The sequence below is a fragment of the Mustela lutreola genome, chromosome 10, assembly GCF_030435805.1.
Source record: "Mustela lutreola isolate mMusLut2 chromosome 10, mMusLut2.pri, whole genome shotgun sequence".
NCBI classification, from domain to species: domain Eukaryota; kingdom Metazoa; phylum Chordata; class Mammalia; order Carnivora; family Mustelidae; genus Mustela; species Mustela lutreola.
The window spans coordinates 49,749,893-49,772,060 of NC_081299.1; the positions used below are offsets into that span (position 1 = coordinate 49,749,893).

The following is a 22,168-nucleotide window of genomic DNA, read 5'->3' on the forward strand; positions in this document are numbered from 1 at the left end:
TTTGTTTCTGCTATAGAAAGGTCTATAAGCCATCTCTGGGATAGTCCTTGCTTAAAAGTCTTACCTAGTCTGGCCCCTCCCCTTTATTCCTCTGTTCAAGGTCACTTACTGAGCATTTACTATGTACACACTTTCTTTAGGCAAGTAGCAGCCTTGTGCCCTCAAGGGTTTACAGCTTGTTGGGAAGGCAGATGGGGGATTATACGCACAGAGAAATGAAATAGGAGCTGAGCCCTGTTCTTAGTAACCAGGCTGTAGGGAGCCAGAGGAAGGGAGTGATTAGTTCTGCCAAGAGGAAGGGAGAGGATTCCGTCTTCATCCTCTTCTGTACTGAATTACCTTCTAAATTCAGGACAGGGATCTGCACTGTACAAATGTGACTAACAGGGCTCGGGAAAGAATGTGGCTGCTTTCTGTGCCTAAGTAGGGTGTTGGCCAAAACAGGGTAAAAACAAAGTCAGAACGATACAAACTGACTGAAATCTTTTCAAAGATTTGATAGAAGGCCTTGGGTTAAGTGCTACAGTTTTAATTAATGTATTTTAATGGCAACTGAAGTTTAATGAACCCGATGGACATTGTCCTAGTTATCAACGTGTTGTGGCCATACAGTTGAAAATAGCAGTATGGGCTTGTTTGTGCGATATGGGTGGGCTCATTAAACTTTGCAAGGCTGTCACTCGTTCCTGAGGCAGAAGAACTTTCGAGTTTGCAATAGATCATCTGGTGTTGCAGTTTTGGTTTTAAATTTAGATAAAATGGAGCCTACTGAAAAAATTGTATAAAAAATGGGAGGAGTGTGGGGCGCCTAGGTGGCTCAGACTGATAAGTGAGGGAGACTCTTCATTTCTGCTCAGGTTGTGATCTCAGGGGTGATGGGATGGAGCCCCGCACCAGGCTCCTCTCACTTCGTAAGGAGTCTGTTTGAGGTTCTCTCTCCCTCTCTCTCTCTCTCTGCCCCTCCCCCCACTTATGCTCTCCAAATAAATAAATAGATCAATAAATAAACAAATAAAATCTTTTAAAAAATTGAATTGTTCCATCAGGGCGGAGGTCCAGTTTGAACAATTTAAGCCAGAGACATCTTTCACAGGAAAGGCCGTGTCTACACTTTCATGGTCATCGCCCCAGTGTTCTGCTTTGCTTTTCCTCATTCTAAAGGCATGCAGCCTATTTTCCCATATGATTTTTCAGCAAAGATTTGTGCCCATTTATTTTATTTTCTCAAGAAACTTTTTAAAAGGTTTTTCAGTGTTGTGCGCCCCAGGGGCCATGTTTCTTTCTGCACTGGTGCTGTCCAGTTTTGAGCGGCATGGTGATTTGCTGTTGAATTCTGCAGCGGATGCATGTTCCTAACTTTGTAGATTGTAGGGTTGGCGTAACGCGGAGATGAGGTGCACAGGCCTTTGTGAGCCTTCTACTCACTCTTCTGTCGTCAGGGTTCCCAAGAGTGTTTAGCACACAGCAAGTGCTCAATACATACTTGGTTTTATTCATGGAATCATAAGCTGACAGAATGCTTAGACTGTATCATTGAGGAATTTTAGTTGATCTTTCATTTTGTTGGTTGCTGCCTTGGTAGTATTTTAATCCCGTGGATGACATTTCATAAATTAGATCAGACTTATCAGTGACATCTGAAGCCCTATCTATTCTTCTGCAATCAGTAGTTTCTGGGAACACCCAGTTCTGAGGAAAACATGATGTAGACTTAAAGAATTAAGAAATTTTAGGGAAAAACTAGGTCTCCTTGTCTTTAATAGCCTTAAAGATAAGGTCAGTGGGATTTGGGTTGACCAAGCTTTTCACAATTGATTCTGCATCCCAGATTTCCTGATCTTGAACTTGGTGTTCTTTTATTTTTTTTTATTATTTTTTTAATATTAAGTCAAATACCTGAAAGCTTTTCCCCTCTGTTGCTCTCACTTTTGATCTCTCATTTGTGAATACTTTCTTTAGGCCAAACAGGGACTAATAAAGTACTCCAGTAGAGGAGAACTCAGAGGTGAGCAGCACGTGGAAATGTTATAGGCCAGGCTGTACTGGAAGGGGCAGCCAATGACAAAAAAAAAAAGGGAAAAAAAAAACCCACCAGGCTGGTGATCTGCCTTCCATGCAAAGGTTATTTCTCTTATTACAACAAAACTAATTAGTGGATTTTCTAATGTAAGAAAATGTTGCTGTTAGTAAAAGTTTCCTCAGTGTGCCAGAAAGCAGATGGTGGCAGTGAACAGTGTTTTCCTTTGCCAGGTTTTGTATATGCTTTCTAAACCTGCAAGAGATTTTGCTTTTTCCAGATTCAGACTTCTGATCTTTTTTATTTTTCCACAGATATAGAAACTTATATTTAAACGTACTTGCATCATGTGGCTTGTGTGACATATCATGGTTACTTGAAAATGTTGAGTAACGTTGGATGTTCTGTATGAATTTCTTCTGCAGGCGTCTTGTTGTTCTGTACTCTCTCCCCTCCTGGAAATCAAGAGTGTGCACCTGGAGAGTGCCACAGAATGAGTTTTGATGGGGTTATGAAAAGCAATGTATAAGATTTTCTTTATGTGGAAATCTTTTTTATTTTGTTGTGTTTTGCTTCCAATTACTGTGTAAATACCAGCTTTTCTCGGGAAGGTTCCTGAGAGCCTGCCTCTATTCATTATGACATCAGTGTTTGTATCGTTTTGAATAATTCATTTCCCTATCTACTACTGGTGCGATGTTACTCTCCATTAATGTAGAATTTTCTTTTGGCCTGTTTTTCAAATGCAATTCTTTCCAAATATGTTTGTGTAAAGTCTTCCCCTGTGAAGTCAAGGCATGTCCGTACAATACCACAATAGCAGGTATTAAAACAAAATGCTCTCTGATTTTTTCAGGCCAGTTGGGAGAATACGCAGCTGCAGCGGGGGGGTAGACATGAAGCAGTTTTGTATGGTAAAGACTCACAGCTTTGTTGACTAAGACTCCAAACATTTTTTCCCTTTCTACAGGATTTCCATTTAGAGGGGAAAAGGAAATCATTACATCATTAGGTTAGTTGTTAAAGTAGAAAATAAAAGTGGAAAATGGAAACCAACCCAGTGATATTGTTGAAATCATTTGGGTGAGATGTTAACAAGAAAGAATTGTCCCCAAGTTACTAAATGGAAAAGTCTTACGAAATGATGTGCTGTTTGTGGAGATGATAGCCAGCATCCAAGGAAAAGAAAGAAAAACATCATCCCTATGTTTAAGGGGATGCCGAGACTGTTCCATCCATTCCCCAGGACTAACCTGACAATTCAGAGATGCTCTGCGGGGACTTATTTTACCTTTCACCGCTAAATAAACTGATTTTGACTTGTAACTTTCCCTCTGTCTGTTCCAACTAAAATTTCCTATCCCACTGGAAGAACTGCTATTTCTTTCTTTTTTTTTTTTCTTTTTTTTTTTTTTTAAGATTTTATTTATTTATTTGACAGAGATCACAAGCAGGTAGAGAGGCAGGCAGAGAGAGAGAGAGGAGGAAGCAGGCTCCCCGCTGAGCAGAGAGCCCAATGTGGGACTCAATCCCAGGACCCTGAGATCATGACCTGAGCCGAAGGCAGAGGCTTAACCCTCTGAGCCACCCAGGCGCCCCAGAACTGCTATTTCTGACCCCAGTTCAAATGATATCACTTTTGTTACTGCTTTTTTTAAATCTTTCTTTCTTTTTTCCCTCTATTGTTTCTTCTTTTTCTTTGTTTTCCCCACTCATTGTGTTTTCTATTTTGGTAACCCAAAAATACAACAGGACAGAGTTTGGAAAGGATAGTCATAGGTTCCAACCAAAAATGGTCTAGCCACTATTTATTCTTTGCTTTTTATAAGATTGTACATCTGAAAAATGGCGGCGATATTGAAGTCACTGAGAACCATGGTTAGGGCCTTGGCTGTGGGAATGCTGCAGGGGTTGAAATGGTGCCCCGTGAACCCCGCCGAGGTAGGGAGGAGAGATGAGGATGTGTGAAAGTGGGGGCATGACTGGCAGGGAGAACTGCTGTTTTTTGTTGTGTTCACTGGTCCCTGCACCTCCCTATAGGCTTTCCACCATGAACAAAAAATTGGAAAAATCATGCATCCCAAGGATTTGTCATTTTTGTTGACTAGAAAACAAACAGATAAACCCTTTCTTATTAATAGAAACATTCATCTCCTCCCATCCTCCCCTGATAAACTTTGGAAGGGGTTCTAACTCTGTGTTACTACCACCCGCGGAGATGGGGAAAGTAGCTACTTTTAAAAAACAAGCAATGTATACTTTTCTAAATGAGTGGAATTCTTAGTCAACATTGTGAGTTACCTTGGGACTGAATAAAAAACGCACAGTGCTTTTGCACACAGTAGGTGATCAGTAAAAGTTTGATGGACTGAAATAAGCAAGCTTCTTCTTCCTAAGAATGACTAATTACGAGTCATTGCATAGAGTACCAATGTTTTTTGTTTTTTGTTTTTTGTTTTTATAAAGAAGCCTTAAAAAGGATCAGAGAATTTTTGACGAGGAGTAGCTGTTGAAATAGCACTTTATATTAGACTTCTCAGAACACATGATTTTTTAAATCAAAATAAATCCACGTGACAAGAAACTCTTATTTTAAAAGCACATCCTGGAGACACCAGTGTGGCCCAGTCAGTTAAGCATTTGCCTTTGGCTCAGTTTGTGATCCCAGGGACCTGGGATCGAGCCTCATGTTGTCATCTTCGTGGGGCTCTGAGCTCAGGCGGGAGTCTGCTGCTCTGTCTCTTTCTGTCTGCCCCCCCAACCCCTGGCCCCTGCTCGCTAGCCTATCTCAAATGAATAACTAAAATCTTTAAAAATAAATAAGCAAATAAAAACACATCCTGGAGAGAATTCGTTTGGCTACTCGGACCCAAACTATCACTAGGCTTTGTATGGAAGACAGTTGAATTGTAGGATCATTACTAAGCAAATTATCTGTCCATACTAAGTATTTAAGTATTTCCTAAAATGGGAAATACGTATCCCCTACACCAGTGTCACCACAGAAAAGAATGTAGACTATGTCCTAAAATGAAAACCAAAATGCAGACAAATGAATTTTAAATGAATACGTGGGCCCAGCTTGTCCCTAATTGTGTTCAAGTAGCAGGACCCCACACTCAGGTAGATTTCTGAAAGCTTTTCTGGTTTTCAAAGCAATATGAGTCAATTCATGCATTTTAATTATCTAGGTTTGTTTTTTTTCTTGTTATGTAGAATGTTTGGAGTTTTCTCATTTGTATCAACTCACACATTTTTGAAATTTTATAATTCAGTATAGTTTTGGTTATAGATTAAAGTTCACTGACTAATCTTTTTAGCATGTTCAACTGCTCCATGAGAGATACACAGAACCTGATGGCTTCCAAGTGTGGTTCAAACATCCAAAGCACTTGAGATTAGCACCATGTGAAGAAATTTTAAAATATTGTACTGCAATTAATTTTAAATAACTTAGCACTGCATATGTCAAGGAGAAAGCCATGATAGGATCCAAATGGAAAACTCCTGAAAGTGAAATGATTCAGTACATTTAAATCATTTTATCTATCATAAAGACATAGAAGCAAAACATACATGATTATTTTTACTTGCAAAAGGCTTGGGTGAACTGGTAGAGAATCAGATATCACTTGAGCTTTGTGATGATCCCTTGGGAAGTCTGAGAATCATTTTTCGGTTGGGCAATGGTAACTTCCCATATTCATGCATGTTTGTTATAGGTTCAAAACCAAGTTATTACGGAAGAGTTATTGTCAGTGTGTAAGGATTATAAAGGGCACCTAGGTGGCTCAGTCAGTTAAGTATCTGCCTTCAACTGAGGTCAGATCTGAGGATCCTGGGTTGGAGTCCCCTGTCCCTCAGAGAGCCTACTTCTGGCTCTCCCTCTGCCCCTCACCCTGGCTCATGTGCTTGTGCTTTCTTTCTCTCCTCTCTCCTCTCTCAAATAAATAAATAGAATCTTTTTTAAATGTAAGGGTGGAAGCTTTTTTTTAAAAAAAGACTCTATATATGTATATATAAATCCTATATATATAAAATATATATTATATAGCTATCATGTATCTATAATATATATGTGTGTGTATGCATATATATATATATATGAAGTATATCTGAAATATTTTTTAACAAGTATTGTTTTAAATCCTAGGACTTTGGACCTAGACTAAATTCTTTAAGAATACATGTGGATCAAGGTCTAAAGAGAAAGCATTGCTTGTAGCCTTCAGTGGTCAGGGTTGGCCAAGTCACCAAAGAGAAACATTTGTGACTCTTAGTGGGCTATTTGCGGTCATTTATAAAGTAAAGAAGAGACAGTCTTTGACTTATAATGATTATTGCACTCATGTTTTACTAATTGCACTTATAATTGGCAGTAAATAAAATATCAACCAGTCCCTTTGGATGGGATAGGGTCCTGGGCTTGAATGCAGCCAAAAGACCAACCACTGAATTGCCCATAATCTATTTCAAATTAGACTTCTAGGGCTACGAAGAATCTTTACAAGCTACCTAAAATGCCCCTCATTCTGGTCCAGAAAAACAGGCCTTCTGACCTCTGTAGGGTCTTCCCTTACCATGTGGAGTAGACCACTATCCTGTCTTCCAGTGTCCCCAAAGCCAGAGAATCCACCCAAAATATCTGTTAGCCTTTCCCAAGGTGGGCCCTGTTGTATTTCATGACCCTAAGAGAGGTATTTTTTCACTTTTTGATTTCCATTCCATTTCAACAAACATCTATTAGTACCTATATGTTCCAGAGACTGTGCTATCTGGCAATAAAAATAATGAGGCAGGAAATAAAAGGAGGTAGTCAGTGCAATTCTTTCCCCAGTTTATATACTTCCGAAAACCTGCTTCTGTGCAGTGGGCTGTTAGAGAATTATTGCTCTTATAATTTACAAGGCATTTAAAATCACGCCACTCAGTCCTCATAATCTTGAAACTCAGGCGTTTAGAAGATGAGAAGAAGCAACGGGCCTTGCCCAGTGGCCAAGTGAGGCCACAGACCCAGGCTTGCTAATAATACCTTTGCCTCCTTGGCTTGTACCTCAGCTGCTTCTGTTAGAACTGTCCTTTCTGTTCACCGGGAGGACACCAGGCCTGACCAGCAATACCGTTCGGCACTATATGTGAAATTGTTTCTGTGGGGAAAATCTGATTCCAAAAAGCTATTTTGGTAGTTTTCCCCCATGCCCAACAATGCCAGTTGTATAATAACAGTGCCCCATTTCTCTTAAAAGGACTCTGTCTCAGCCTCCTATAGCTCCCTAGAAAAGCGGCTCCCCGCCATTACCGCCAGCAGTTAGCATCCCAGCTCCTGTAAATTTTGTTAGGAGGCTACATTTAGTGGCACTGATTCCTGCTAACAGAGAGTAAAAGCAATTAGGTGTGTGTGTACAATAATGCGCTGCTGTACTTTGATTTTACCAGGAGATAGGACTCAATCAAGAGGAGATGCCCCAGAATCTTGATCATGTTCTTATTAGCCTCATAGATGGAGAGCTCCCTGAGAACAGAGACCTTACCTTTTAAACTTTTGTGTTTCTAGGTACACAGTGCCAGAGGCACACAGTAGGCACATTAATGAATGCAGTGACTTCATGAAAGGAATGAGTAGGCCCAAGGTCAAGGAATTAAAAAGAAAGCAGTTAACTGTTTCGGCAGAATGTTCCGCTGTCATTTTCCCCTTCGGTTAGGAGTAGTGGTGTGAACACTATGAACACTGCAGAAACCCAGACTTGTCCAAAATATCTAGTTCTAGTCCTCACCAGGGGTGTAATTCATAATACACTGACGGATGGTCCTGTTTTCTCAAATGCTTCAGGATAAAGACCAAAAAGAAACAAACAAACAACCTCCCTCCCCCAATATCCTACTTTACCCAGCCACAGAATCTTTAACCTTCTCATTTCTTAGGCAAATTGTTACTAGGCCATTCTCACTCCTGTGCTTTCACAGAATTGTTTTCTGGTTATGGATGTGACACGGGTCCCGTTGTTTGAGTTTTGAGAGTTCGGTTGTGTAGTCAGTGGATTCGAATCTCCTCCACTTGTGTTTCCTCCGTGCGTCTCGTCCCCGGCCTCCCCTATGAGTCCCTTTTCCTCCCTTTTGCCTCTTCAAGTGGGAAGCAGTCACGGCACACCCCAAATTCCGTGGGAGCCCGAGCTCCGGGGGTCTTCTTGAGGCCTTAACCTTACTTTTAGACAGTTGTCATTATCTTTGTCTAAAGGTCATAGCTAAATTGAATAAAAGGAAAGCTGTGTTTTCCTGTCGATGCACAAAGGCAGTATTGACTTCCCTAATCCAGTTTGCTGAGGGGTGAGAGAATTAAATTAGATATCTAAGCACAGAAATTGAGAGCCTTTGAAAACAAAGATAAGGAGACAAGACTGTATTTTCCCTTTTCCTCGGAGCTCTGGACTCAAGATTTTACAGGTGTGTCACCTGATCCATGGCCTGCATCGATCAAAACTGTGCCAGTGCATATTTAATTAGCAAGGGGACCCTGGATGCGTTATAGCCATCATCCCTATATTGAATGGACTGTCAGACTTTCCGCATACTTCTCCACCCACACCCTCCTCTCCAGCCCGACCCCCCTCCCTTGCCTCCTTGTTTGGGAAGCTTCTGCATTTTGTCTGAGCAGCTAAAAAGTTTCTTTGTTTTTAGCTGCTGATGCATACAGCACCACTGAGGAGAATACGAACAAGTAGAGTCCTCAAGTGTTTATTTTGTCTAGGAAGACAAGCTTAAACCAATTCGATTCCTCTGGTAAGATTCTTCAAACCCTGTAGAAAACCAACAAGAAAAAATGGAAAGAAAAGAAATACACTGTTGCATTCTTCCTGTACAGAATTTTTTTTGAAGAGTTGGTTATAGTAGGATTAAAAAAAAAAAAAAAAAGATCCCAGGATAAGGATAAATAATAGTAAGATTAAAGACTACTTTTTTATTATGATAGAAAAGTATTTTCTTTAAAAAAAATACCTGTTTTTTGATGGTTAGGTAGGGCATATTTAGCAGGTTTTTTAAATTTATCAGTCCAATTTGCATGATAAAATGATAAAATTCACCATTCTGCCTTGAGTCTGTCATGCCCTTAGGAGAACCAATGAATGTAGAAAAGTTATTTAAGAGAGAAGGTGGGCAAAAAGTTAGAGCTCTATGAATTTTTTTTTCCCCCTAAAGTTACAAAGGTTTCACGGGAACTCTTGGTGGGGATTCTTAAAGCGACAGGAGGTTTGGAGTTTTGCCTCAGACAGGTTATTTCATGGGATTATGGTCACCGTTCATTTTCACACAGGTTACAAAGCCTGAATACCCAGACAGAGTGTTGTCTGATAAACAGATGTAATGCACCAAGTCTGCTTAGAATAAAGAGCAACAGACTGTGAGCACATGTTTAGGACTCATTTAAACTAATCAGCATAGTCTAGCTCATAGTTCTGTCTCTAGTCTACTTTTGAGGTAGCTTCTTGCTGGTAAAGTAACAAGGAATTTTTTTTTTCCCCTGCTACAATTTGCTGCAGAGACTCATGGGAAATTCATTTGCATACATCTTGTTACAAAGACTGACTACTTCCTGGCTTAGACAAAGTGTTGCCTGATAAACAGACTTAACACACAAATGTCTGTCTGGAATAAACAACGGCAAGCTGAGATTTACATTTCCATTATCAGAGATAATCTCTTGCCCAGTATATGGGAATTAAGAACGTTCGTTTTTAAATCAGGGCTATGATACTAATGTTTTATACCAGAATCACATCATATGTGGGTTGGGTCTGGTTTTTAAAAAGAAACAAAAAACTGCATTTGGATGAAAAGATTTATATTGCTGTGGTAAGTGTACATTTCTTTGGGGGGGGGCCTTATAGTTTTAAAACCAGGTTTTCTTGTATTATTTTAGTTGATCTCTACAACAGTCCTGTTAAGTTAGGTAACATGATGATTACTGTCCCCATTTTACAGATGAGGAAACTGAGCTCCAGAGCAGTTGCATAGTTGAGATTTTTTAACACCTTTTTTTTTTTTTTGGGTCACTTCATACTCCTTTCAGTAGTAAAATATGAATGCAAGAGAAGCTAATATTTAGTGTATATCCTGAGCTTACATGTCCCCTATAACAGGGGTCACTTTGTTATTATAATAAATTTATAGATAATCAGATACAAGAAAATAATGCATATAGACTACAACTCAACTGTGCATCATTTTCAATTGACACATTTGTTTTTATAACATGAAAGTATACAGAGAAGTTTTCTATTTTAAGTTGTGTAGATGATTTTTTTTTAAGTTGTGTAGATGATTATTTGAGTAATTGTCAAGTATACTTCTGTTTAAGAACTCTAACAACTTACTGTTCTAATTAAATTTTTTTTGTGAAAAAAGTGACTAAAAAGGGGGATGTGATCACTTCTAAAGCACATCTTTGTTTATACACGAGTGGGTAGGTGACCAGGTTGACTCAGTAACTTTGGAGTTCTGAATTGATCAACAGGTTACCATCATATTTCCTGTTGTGGGAAAAACAAAACTCAAAATGATTACCTGAATACTATAGTTTATTTTAGTCACAGACCCTTGTCAAAGAAGATGTAAGAAATTATAAATTTAGCATCGTGCTTGCAGATCTTTTATACTCTCCACCTTCTTGCCCTTGACTTCATGTAGAACTTCACTAAAAAACCTGATCATTACTTGAAGTCAGCCTCGTTCAAAGATTGAAGGCTTAAGATTGAGTCATTTCGTGGTTACTTTCAGAGTGACTGAATTTGTCATTTTTAAAGCTTAGAAATGATTCCCCCTCACTGTCATAACACAATAGTTACGCCATTTTATTTTTTTTTTCTCTATGTGTTAAGACTATATCATTCCACAACCTCCTTGTGCACACAGAAAAATAACACATTTATGAGTAGGTGATAAGACAGTTGACTCACTCTTCAACCTAAACGGTCTCATCATCATACACAGTCCCAACTAAACAGATGGGCTCTGAATACCAGCACTAATGCCAAAAACTCTAATTCCTGCAAATTTAATATTTCACAAATTCTTCTTCAGGAAGACATTTAAAAAAAAATTTTTTTTCAAGAAAAAAAAAATGGTAGTAACCTAGATTATGTAACAGTGTTTTAAGTATGCCCTGAAAATACTATCCAGGGGAATGGCTAAGAGGTAGATCTCCCCAGCAGCTGGCAGCCCCCGGGGTGGTCTGGTGGAGTCCTTCCAAGTCCCTGCTGCATGAACACAGCCTTCCTCCTCTGTCCGAGTCCGGATTAGTGGGGAGGAAGACCCACATGTGCACGCTAGCCTCATTTTTTTGGAACAAGGGCTTTTCCTCTGCTACATCTCCCCATCTCCTTCTGGTGAAGAACTTCGTGACTGCGGTTATCTCAAGCACACACTTATCCATACAAACACTCCCTTTTAGTTTACTGGGAAAGTTACGGAGATCAAAGTTTATATTTTATAGCCAATCAAGAGAAGACTTCCATTTAAAGACCTGTGGAGTGTTTCCATTTTGGAAGCTAAGAAAACTTGGTTGGTGGGAGTCACCTCATGATTTATCTGTGTTAAAAATTAGGTTATTGTAGGTTAATTTTTTATTAAGTGGGTCACAACTGTGCACATTAATTGACATTAAATATTGGTTTGGTTATTCACTGAGCTTAAAGGATTTTATCTATTCTCTGAAAAGCTAATAATAATTGAATACATTTAGTGGCCCCAGATTGAATGATGGTATTATAAATCTGTTTGCTCTTCACCAGACCATGATGGATAATGTTAGGGTTAGCTGATGGTATTGTATTCATCAGTGTTCACATGTAAGGTATAAACTGTATACATCTGTGCACCTAGACACTGACATTCTGCCTTCTCAGGCAAAGGTATTTCAGATAATTTCCTCACACCTCAGTCTTTAAGGTCATGGTGATACTGGGGAAAAATAGCCTTAAACATTTAAAGTTTTAGAATATTTCTTTTGTAACTAAGCTCTAATGACTAATAAACAAATGTGACTATCATAACCGTTTGCCCTTCCAGATTTCCTTACTATCATAACATGTTGTGATACTGGAGGGTCCCAGCAGAGTAATTCTAAACCTTATACTAGCAATCACAGGGAGAACTGGTTTTCCGCCATAACTTCATGGATGTTGAAAAAATGAATCTTGGTGTGTTTTGGCCTCTTTTGCAAAGAACTCTGTCTTCCTGAACCATGAGAAACAAAACTTACCTGAATTTTGAGTATCCTTAAGGGCTACAATTGTGGAGTGTGACTGTTTATTATACTCAGAGTATAATTACCCCTAGTCCTTATTTTCTTTTCTTCCAGAAGTGCTCCTAACTCTTCATTTATTTGCACCAGAGTATTCATTCCTGTCTTTGCCTTTTCTTTTCACACCACAAACAACTGGAAACTCTTTTTTGGTGGAATTTTCACTTTTTTTTTTCTCAGCTGACTAACTCATATATGTTCCTGGATGCCTTTGGCTTCTTCATTATCTCCCTTTCCATTGGGGAGACTTAGAACTGGACATGGAAGTTTAACAGAGGCTTTTGAATCTTCACTTTTAGCCAAATCCTAATGCAGGGAGGGAGGTTGAAACTTAGGTGGAATTATTTTTCTGGTGGAACCAGAATTTGTCCCTTTATGGTCCACAGACTTTTGTTGGTATCATGATAATCAAATAGGAATTACACTGATTCGTGTCAGGGTGAGAAGAGTTCTTCACCACGTCATGTCTGTTCTTCCTTTATCAGTTTTTCACCACAGCAGCTGTTGGGATTTTGAGGCACTCCTCAGGTGTCAGAATATGGCAGATTTCTCTCAGCTTTGTATTTTTTGAATGTGTGGAAAGGCCCTCCGCCATCCATCATTGAAGACTGCACACATTTCTGGGGGGCCTCCTCTGGGTCAGACACGGTCCTCAGGTCTTGTTCCTCCAAGGAGCCTCTTGTGGAGTGTGCTGGCCAGGGCGTCATGGAAGGTGGTTGTCTGCGACTGCTAACCACGGAGCAAGATTTCCCAGCCGACGAACCTGTCTCTGCCTTGCCAGGCCCCACGAAGGGGAACATCAAGCAGAAATAAAGGCCTTTTATTTGCCCTCCTTCCTCGGTTTGTGAGTCTCAGTCCCCTTTAGGTATGACTTTAGTATGTTTTCCAGTCGCTGGCAGTGGCCCAGTGTTAGAAAGCTGAAACGACAAGTTACTCGTATTGAAAATTCATGTCTTGAATTCAGCACTTAGTGAATCCTTGGCCAGGCCAGGCACCCTTGGAAGGTACTGGGGACAAGAAAAGAGTGAGAAAGGAACTCTTTTCTTATGGAATTCAGATTCTCATAGGACATCATTTAAGATCCCCTTAGTATAACAGTATAAATTACACCGTAAGAGATGGATGTACAATGAAGGGACCAGAGAGGAGAAAGTTGAGCACGACGAAGATTTAGCAGCATTCCATCTTTGCTTCATATCTAAAGAACATAAACTTCGTGAAGGTGATCTCTGTGTTTTTTGCCTGCTATTTGCCCTGTTGACATGTTTTTGTCATTCTTCCCTTCCCAAAGGGAGTGTTCTCCGAAAGTCCATGCTTGGGGGGGAGCAGAACTGAGGTTGGGGCAACTGAATGTGTGCATAAGTAGCGAATCTAGCACAAGACTTCTGTTCCTGCATTGCACAAGCTTATGGAAGCAGAGATTGAGATGTAGGCATTAGGATTTATTTTATTCCTTCCCCCCCAGTGATTGTATTGATAGTGAAATATCTTTGTCTGAGTACTCCAGCAATATATCTGTGGGCGCCATAAAAATGCATAGATAGATGGCTGCCAGTTCAATTAAGAGGTCTCAACCCAGCCTCCTATATGCAAACCCTGTCTATTTTAGGTTTAAATTTCTGCTCATAAATTTTTTAGAAGCCAAAAGAAACATTGCTTTTCAAGGTTACATTGAAGTCTGAGATTCCTTAAACAAAAAGCAAGTCCCTAGATGGGAAAAAAAATTGATGACCCTAATGTACTTCCTCACAATAGCATTTCCAACTCCATCATTTAAACACATTTTAAATAATATTCTCTTCATTGTAATATACAGATCTTCTGGCTTTCAACCAGGGAACCAGAGGAAGTCATGCCAGATATTAGATAGAAGCTATGAGATACAGCATCTGATTCCATGCCGTTGGGTCTGCATCTAATTCTTGCAGGTGGTGACAATCAACTGACCATTTGATAATTGTCAAAAAAAAAAAAAAAAAAAAGTAAGCGGGGTGCCTGAGTGGCTCAGTGGATTAAAGCCTCTGCCTTCAGCTCGGGTCATGGTCCCAGGGTCCTGGGATCGAGCCCCACATCGGGCTCTGCTCAGCGGCGAGACTGCTTCTCCCCTCTCGCTCTGCCTGCCTCTCTGCCTACTTGTGATCTCTCTCTGTCAAATAAATAAATAAAATCTAAAAAAAAAAAAAAAAGTAGCTATGAGGTTAACCTAGGTTTCTATACCAAGTATCAAAGAGAAAAGTAAATTAGTTGGTAACCTTTATGATAGTGTTTCAATGTACATGCTTAAGAAAGCAATCATTCACTTACGTCAATTATGTATGGGTAGAAATTAATTTGCAATTCTGGTCATCTGGTTGGCTCCATACTTAACAGCATGAGTGACCGTTTGCATTGCCAGGGAAAGTGTCCATGAATCTTCAGCAGAGAACATAGGCCTGGGATGGGGTAGTTCTGCTCCTTGTTGGTTCAAAAACGAAACGGCATTCAACAGCCCAAGTTTGAAAGTAACTACGGAAATTTTTAGATCATTTAAATTTTCTTATAGGTCTTTGGCTCTGCCTACCCCTAACCAGGATAGTGTGTTTTAGTATGCTGTCCTCAGTGGTTAACAGTGTCTCCAGCTTTTGAATAAAACTGGAGAAATTAAATTTCGTTTTCAATTTGGCTGGAAGTATCTGAGCTTTCAGAAGAGCTCTGTGGCCCCTTTCTCGCCAACTCTGAGTCTTTTCTTGCCTCTCAGTCATTTACTGTTTACTTGTTTCTCTTTCTGTGGCTTGGAATTTTAAAATTTCTTTGACACACCTACAGCTATCTTCTGTTGCTGTTCATGCTTCCATGAAGGTAAGGTGGTGAAGCAAGTGTAAAAGAAAAGTCAAGAGAAGGAAGAAGTCCACTTTTACATTATTAAAAACATTGTTTTGATATCATTATCCTTCTTGCCTTACTGTTAGTGGATAAATATCAGAAGCGCAATGGTTTTTGTATATTTAGATTAATTGAGATGAAAAATGTTTTTCTGTTTGTTCATGAGGTGATTAATCCTGAAGATACTATACCTAGAGGAAGAACATCAGCTAAGCTCTCGTATTTCCACCAGTTAGGTTTGCTGGTATTACTGCAACATAAATGTTCTGTTTGGCAGAATTTTATGTATCCTTTTTGGGATGTGATCAGAAAGAATTTTAACTTCCCCTAAAACAAAATTAAGTATTTAAAAAATTTTAGTTATAAATATCAATGGTTTAAAATTTTCCAGGACAAAAATAATAAAAGTAGGCCGTTCTTATAAAACATATTGAAATGCTTCTCAGACTATTTAATTTATAATTTTTAAAGGCAAAATTAGAGGATCTTCTTGTAGAAAAAGAGAAGGTAGTCATGCCGTATTTTTTTAATTGCTTGCTATAAAAGTAATGTTAATTTATGGAGTTAAAATTTCAAATATGGACCAATATGAATTTGCATTTCCAATTTTCAGTGCTGGCTCCGTATTTGATTTCAGGGATCATTCTGAAGGATTTCTTTTAAGTTATTTTTGAGCTATCATGCTTTTGTTTGTGTTTTCACTATGGTGATTGTTACAAAACGATAAAAGCTATCGCTTTTGCCAGACTTAAATAAAAATTCACTTTTCACATCTTTTGTTATTTGCACTTTGGGATCGGCGTAGAATGTTTGCTATAGTCACTAGGTTAAGATCATCTGAAAACTTAGAGATAGACATTTTCCTTATAATACTTCCCTATAATTAAAATCCTCATTTGCTTAAAAGCAGAGAGCCTTTCTAAAGTAATAAATTAGCATTTCTCGACCCAGGGTTACTAGGAGTGCTACTTCTTTTTGCAATATCTCCAAGAAAGAAAATAATAATGCTATAACTCTGTTGAAATAGAAGTAATATTTTCAGTTTAATCACAGTTAAGTGTCATGACCTTTTGATCTTGCTCTGAACTTCTTGCTGAAATGTGGTCAAGTTTTAGACAGCCAATTCTAACCCTGTGAAGCCAAGGTAAAGTTACTAGCCAGACTTTACACAGATATAGAGGTTATTTAAAAAAAAAAATTCTGTTTGTGTTTAGATAGCGTTCTATACCGTTTAGAGTCTCAGAATATGCTTCACAGCCCAAAAATTTATCCTTGAAATATTTTGTCCGATTTTTGTCTCCTCCCTCCAAAAAATGTCTAAGTATGTTTACTTCTAATTCTGTAAGATTCTTTTGCTCTCACTTAATTTGATCTCATTTTTAAAATTAAATGTTATTTTGCCAAAAATGGTCCCATTTAGCTTTTTTTTTTTTTTTTTTTTTTTTTTAAGTTTGGAAATGCTTATATTTTTTTAAGTAAAAAATTAATGGAATTTAACAAAGGTGTGCAAGAATCTGTTTTTGCAAACGAGTCCTCTTAGGAGCTCCCAAAGGCATCAGCACCAGAGGAAAATCATACTTGGTAAAGTGGAGGCAACACGTCTCTTTCGGAAAGATGCCTTTGAGTGATCCTGTGATTTCAAGTGAACGTGATAGAGTATTAGGACTCTCGTATTTCGTGGCGTTAGTCTGCTTAGTGTGTTGCTGTAGTACAGAGCTAAATATCAACAGAACTTGTTACTGTTGTTTGGGTTGCTTTTATATACCAGCTTCAAAATATGTTTTGACACTTTATTATGTTCTGAATCAAGCTTCAGATGTGTGTAATGAAGGATGAAGTCTTTATCAGACTCTAGTGTATAAATAATGAAGAAGAGCAGTTTTGGAAATGGTTTCTCTGTAAGAGAATGGTTTCTGAAGTGTTTCAAGTTATGATCTGGTGCAAGCCAGACGCCATGGAGGTGTACCCAGAACGGAGCCTCCTCTCCAAAGACACAGGGCTGCTGCCGCCGCTGCTTTTCTCCCCCTTTCTTCTCTTTCCCCCTCCCCACTTGTTTCCCCCTCATTCATCTTGTCATTCCCATAGCGTTCTCATTCCTAGTTTACATGCTGAACCTTTTGAGAAAGTCTGGCACCTCTGATCCACTTTCCCTCACAGACCCTGTAATTTTTGGCTGTATTTTTATGTTTTTCAGATTCAAGTCAATCTGAAAGTCCCAGCCAGCCAAGTGACGCTGACATTAAGGACCAGCCAGAAAATGGTAAGTTTAGTTGGGGACTCGAGCTGCTGCTTTCAGAGTCCAGCGGTAGCCAGGAGCCAACCAAGTACAAGGATTTTGGGGTCTGCGCTATGGGCAGCTCATAGTTAGGAATAACTTTGATGACTCAGGGCGGTCTCTGGATCCTTCTAGCAGCCCCGAGCCCTCCTCCATTCCTCTCAAAACACCATCAGGGTACTCATGAGAACCTTAGTTTCCAGGAACATTGATGGCTGTGAGAGGTAGGGTTGATTTACCAAATCCGAATCTTCTACAGCACAAGTGAGGAGCCGCCACCTCTCTGATTTCTAGTTCCTTCTAAGGTGGCAAATGCCCCACCACCTTCTTCACTGGTGATTTAAGGTCATCAACTGACAAATACTTTCGTAGCCTTTCAGAGCTCAGCCCTTTCCTAATTGCTTTCAGAAAATGATCTCTACCTTTGAAGGATTTTCCACTTTAAATTGTCTGAAATAAAATCATAAGGGTACATGACAGTATTAAATTTCTAAATTGTATAATTATATAAATTTTCAGTTGCAGAAACTTGATTAACATAGAAAGCGCATTTTATATACAAATTTATATATACTCTTACGTATACTCTTGTGAGTATCCAGTGAAGTACTGGATCTGTGGTATGTGCTCCAAGTACAGAACAGATTGTTATAGGTTGGAATTTAAGATGGAGTAAAACTATCAGTTTCAGTAAAAACTGAAAAGTGAACTGGCAGTCCCTATCATATACTGAACATTGTACTATGTACTTTCCCGGATACCATCTCATAAAATTCCAAAGTGCTTTTCCTCAGTGATAGAACTAAAGATTCTAATGGGGAGGCTTGACCTTCAGGGGCATGTGAAGGACGCATGGCATCGTAGTTAAAAGCTCAGGCTGTGACATCAGGCCTGCGTTCAAATTCTGCCTCTGCTATTCTTACCTTTGTAACATTGATCAGGTTATTTAACCTCTCATCTTTAAAGTTTTAAGTTATTCTTTTTTTTTTAAAAGATTTTATTTATTTATTTGACAGACAGAGATCACAAGTAGAGAGGCAGGCAGAGAGAGAGAGAGAGAAAGAGGGAAGCAGGCTTCCTGCGGAGCAGAGAGCCCGATGCGGGGCTCGATCCCAGGACCCTGAGATCATGACCCCAGCCAAAGGCAGCAGCCCAAACCACTGAGCCACCCAGGCGCCCCTAAGTTATTTTTTAAACTTCAAACTCTTTAAAGTTTAAAGTTATTTTTCATCTTTAAAATAGTATAGTAATAATATATAATAAGAGTCTACTGTTGAAGAGCTAAATAAGATGCACATATTCATGAAGCTTATAAAGAATGGTTAGCTCTTCAATATTACTTATTATTTTTCTTGTCCATATCATCCGTTCCCATATTGGTTTTTCATCTACTTAGAATGATCTCATTCCTCTGGTCGCTCCTTTGTTGTGCTATATATTTTTCCATTTTGATCTCCGTCTGATCTTTTGAAAAAGATAAGGTAAACTGAATTATGTCGGTGCTGTGGGATGGAGGATATTTACCACACTAGATATCCTCTCACTACAGACTTTGTTTCATTTCCCAAGCCTGGGAAATTCTTGATTTCATTACTGGATTCTGACATTAAATATGGACTCTCTGGCTATCCCTCTTCTTATTCTAGTGTTTTAATGGTAATTTCCTCATCAAAGGTGTCTCTTCAAAGCCAGCATAAGAAAAGAGAGACCCCCCCCCCGAAGTCTTGTCTTTAGTGTCATAAATAGCTCCATCTTATTATTTGTTGAAATTTTAAAGGGATTTATTTATACATTGGTTTCATCCTTCATTTCCACCTTATAGGTGATACCTTAAATGTTTCATTTATCGATCATACGTCTATATAATCTGCCTGAAGTTGTGTCTAGAGATACTCATTTTACTCTCATTTCATTTTTAAAACTTAATGGTTGTACGGGTATGTGGTTCGTGTATTTAGGGCTGGCCGTCCCTCTAGCAGGCCTGCGATTCATCTGTCTTCATAAAATGGCCGACAAGCTGTTCACATGCAAATATAAATCGAGAGCATGAGAGAGGCCTGGCATGCCTTTCTGGAGCTGCCTGTAATACCGATATTGTGCATTTCCCATTCCAAAAAGCAACCAGGATGGAGCCTGGATTTCTTGGCCAAAGGCAGAGCTATTAGCCAAGTTCATTTTTAACCCCAGATTACTTGGTGCTACTTCAAGGATTCACGATACTATTTGGGGGTGAAGAGGGGGTGGGTAAGATTGTATAAGTTCAAAAAAAGTATTAATATCTGGGAGAGAAAGTAATAGGTTTCTATGTTTCAAACTTCTCTTTATTTCAAAGAAAAAGAAGTAGAGACTGCTTAGTCTTGGATGACTCTGATTGAAGCTTAGCCTAGAGGAATGGCAGCCCACTCAGTTTCCTCTACCTGCCTTTTTTCGATCTCAGATGAAGTGATTGGAGGAAACATGATTTTTACCTCTTTTCTAAAGACACATAATCCCTAAAGGAAGAGAAATGAAGAGTTCAGGACCAGGTATTTACGTGCATTAGAGAACTTTCTAGTGCATTAGAGGAGAACTTTCCAAAGCCATAAACTAGAACTTTCTACAACTTCCAAGAGTGATTTTTCTTTCTCATTACCCAGGTTATGGATGATGAGTTCCTAAAAGGTTTTTGTTTGTTTGTTTTGTTATTGTTTTTAAAAAGGCAGCTCTCATAAATTTAGCAACCAACATCTAAGAACTTTGGGAATCTTGGTGGGTGAAGAAGTGACAGACTCTGGTCTTCAATTAAAGTGGGAATGTATTACATCTTCTTTATGTATATATGCTAGGGGAAATCATATTCTTTTTATCCTGGCTCTTGAGGAGAAAGGTAATGGGAAACGAATGGTATTTTCCTAGTAAACCATGGAGAATGAATAGACAAATGGCAACATGCCGTTTCATCCAAAGCCATAAACTAGGCCATGTAACTTTACCTAAAGTGGATGCAGCTGTTTTTTCCCGGTCCAGCTAGTCTGTTTCTTTCTGTGGAATTTTTGCTTTCTTTTCTTGTACTCCCTTAAGATTCAACTGTAAAAGGAAACAAATCTTTGTCCAATTAGAGTATTAGATGGGAATTTTGAAGGAATTATTTGAAGCCCAGAGATAAAATATCAGAATCTCTGAAACTCAAAATGGGTATAATATAATGATTAAAAACTCTGCCTCTAGAGTCGGACAGACCTGAGTTCAGATGAAATAATGGCTGGGTGATTTGGAATCAATTGCTGCTCCAAACTCAGTTTTCTTATCAATAAAATAGGAATACTAAAAGAACATACTTCGTATTAAAAGGGAGAATACATACATGAAACAGCATCATGTCTGGTTCCTAGTAAGGACTCAAAGAAAAGTAGCCATTATTACTCTTAGTTAAAGCTCATATCTGTAAAGAGCATGCATATTGGAGAGGCCAAAAGCTGGGAGGTTTGGAACAGAAGGGGAATAGTGTCAGAAAGAAACCAAGACTTTTATTAGAGAGATACCTTCTGTAGGTACCTACTATGTTCTGAAGTGTCAGATATGAGTCTCCTTTATCTGTCTACAGTCCCCACAGTGCCATATCTATTTTATTGTGTGGACTGTTCTTCACGGTCTGTTCATCTCCTGGTTGACTACCACAGAAGTCACAGAATTGCCAGAACCTTCAGAATGAGCGCTCCCAGAGAAGGTGATTCTGGAAAGAAGGGGCCCCACCTAGATGGCTTTAATTTTAGCTCAGTCTTTCCTTGGCACCAAACACGTAGAATCTGGCTTATTAAAAACTATAAGCTGATTAAGGGTTGGGTTCATGACCAGTTCCTTTTAAAACAATCTTGCAGAGCATATAGCTCTGTGCCTTGACCTCAGCAGGTACCTGGTATTTATTTGTTTAATGAATAGAATTAATAAGTAGATGAATATGTTCTCATTATCCCCAAATATTTTGTGAGTGTCTGCTCACTGTTGATTGACCAAAAGGTTCTTAAAGAAACAAATATCAAAAATTTAAAAAAAAAAAAAAGAAAGAAAGAAAGAAAGAAAGAAAAGAAAAGAAAAACGGAGATGCAAAAAATCTAACTTGGCTGTGAGGGAGAATCGCACACGGACATGTGGGCACACATGCGCATATATGACCGATGGTGCTAGGAAACCAAAGCCAGAGGCTTTGCTGATGTCCACAGTAGATCAGGTGGTACCTCTGCCCCTCCCGCGTGAGCAGGTGTGAATGAAGCTATGAAGTACTATACTGTTCGCTTATGCTTGCTTACCATAGGGGATGAAATTCTGACAGAGTTCTCAGCTCTGACGGGAATTATACATTTAGTTCTTCTGCTTCGTGCGGTAACTCCCTCTCTGGCTTTGCAAGAGACTCTGAAGGCGGTGAGCCTTATTGGTTGGGCTTCAACTTAGAACATTGACTCAAGCCACCTTCATGAATTCCCAACAGGTACTTTGGCTGCTATTAACAGTTTTTATACGGACAGAACATTTGAAAAGACAGTATTTACGGGACCTGTGAACAGTTCCCTAAAGCTTGTGTTCTGTGATTCTTCAGGTCAGTCACTAAGGAGGGAAAAATCTCATGTGATAACCCTCCTAAATTCAAGTCATGCATCTCTAGGGCCACACCGAGTCCCTGTCTGAGGGAATGGTGTCGTCCAGCTTTGGCACTCAAAGCACACTCCCTGCTGGGACTCGC

The 22,168-nt window shown here is 39.1% G+C and overlaps 1 protein-coding gene across 7 annotated transcripts in view; it reads left to right on the forward strand.

The window, feature by feature from the left end:
- NFIA (nuclear factor I A) overlaps positions 1 to 22,168 on the forward strand; it is a 566,515-nt gene that overhangs the window by 370,606 nt on the left and 173,741 nt on the right. For all 7 annotated transcript variants that reach the window (XM_059138245.1, XM_059138246.1, XM_059138244.1 and 4 more), the window contains exon 3: positions 17,371 to 17,436. In XM_059138245.1, the coding sequence (XP_058994228.1) occupies positions 17,371 to 17,436 (66 nt within the window). The remainder of the gene's footprint in view (positions 1 to 17,370; positions 17,437 to 22,168) is intronic.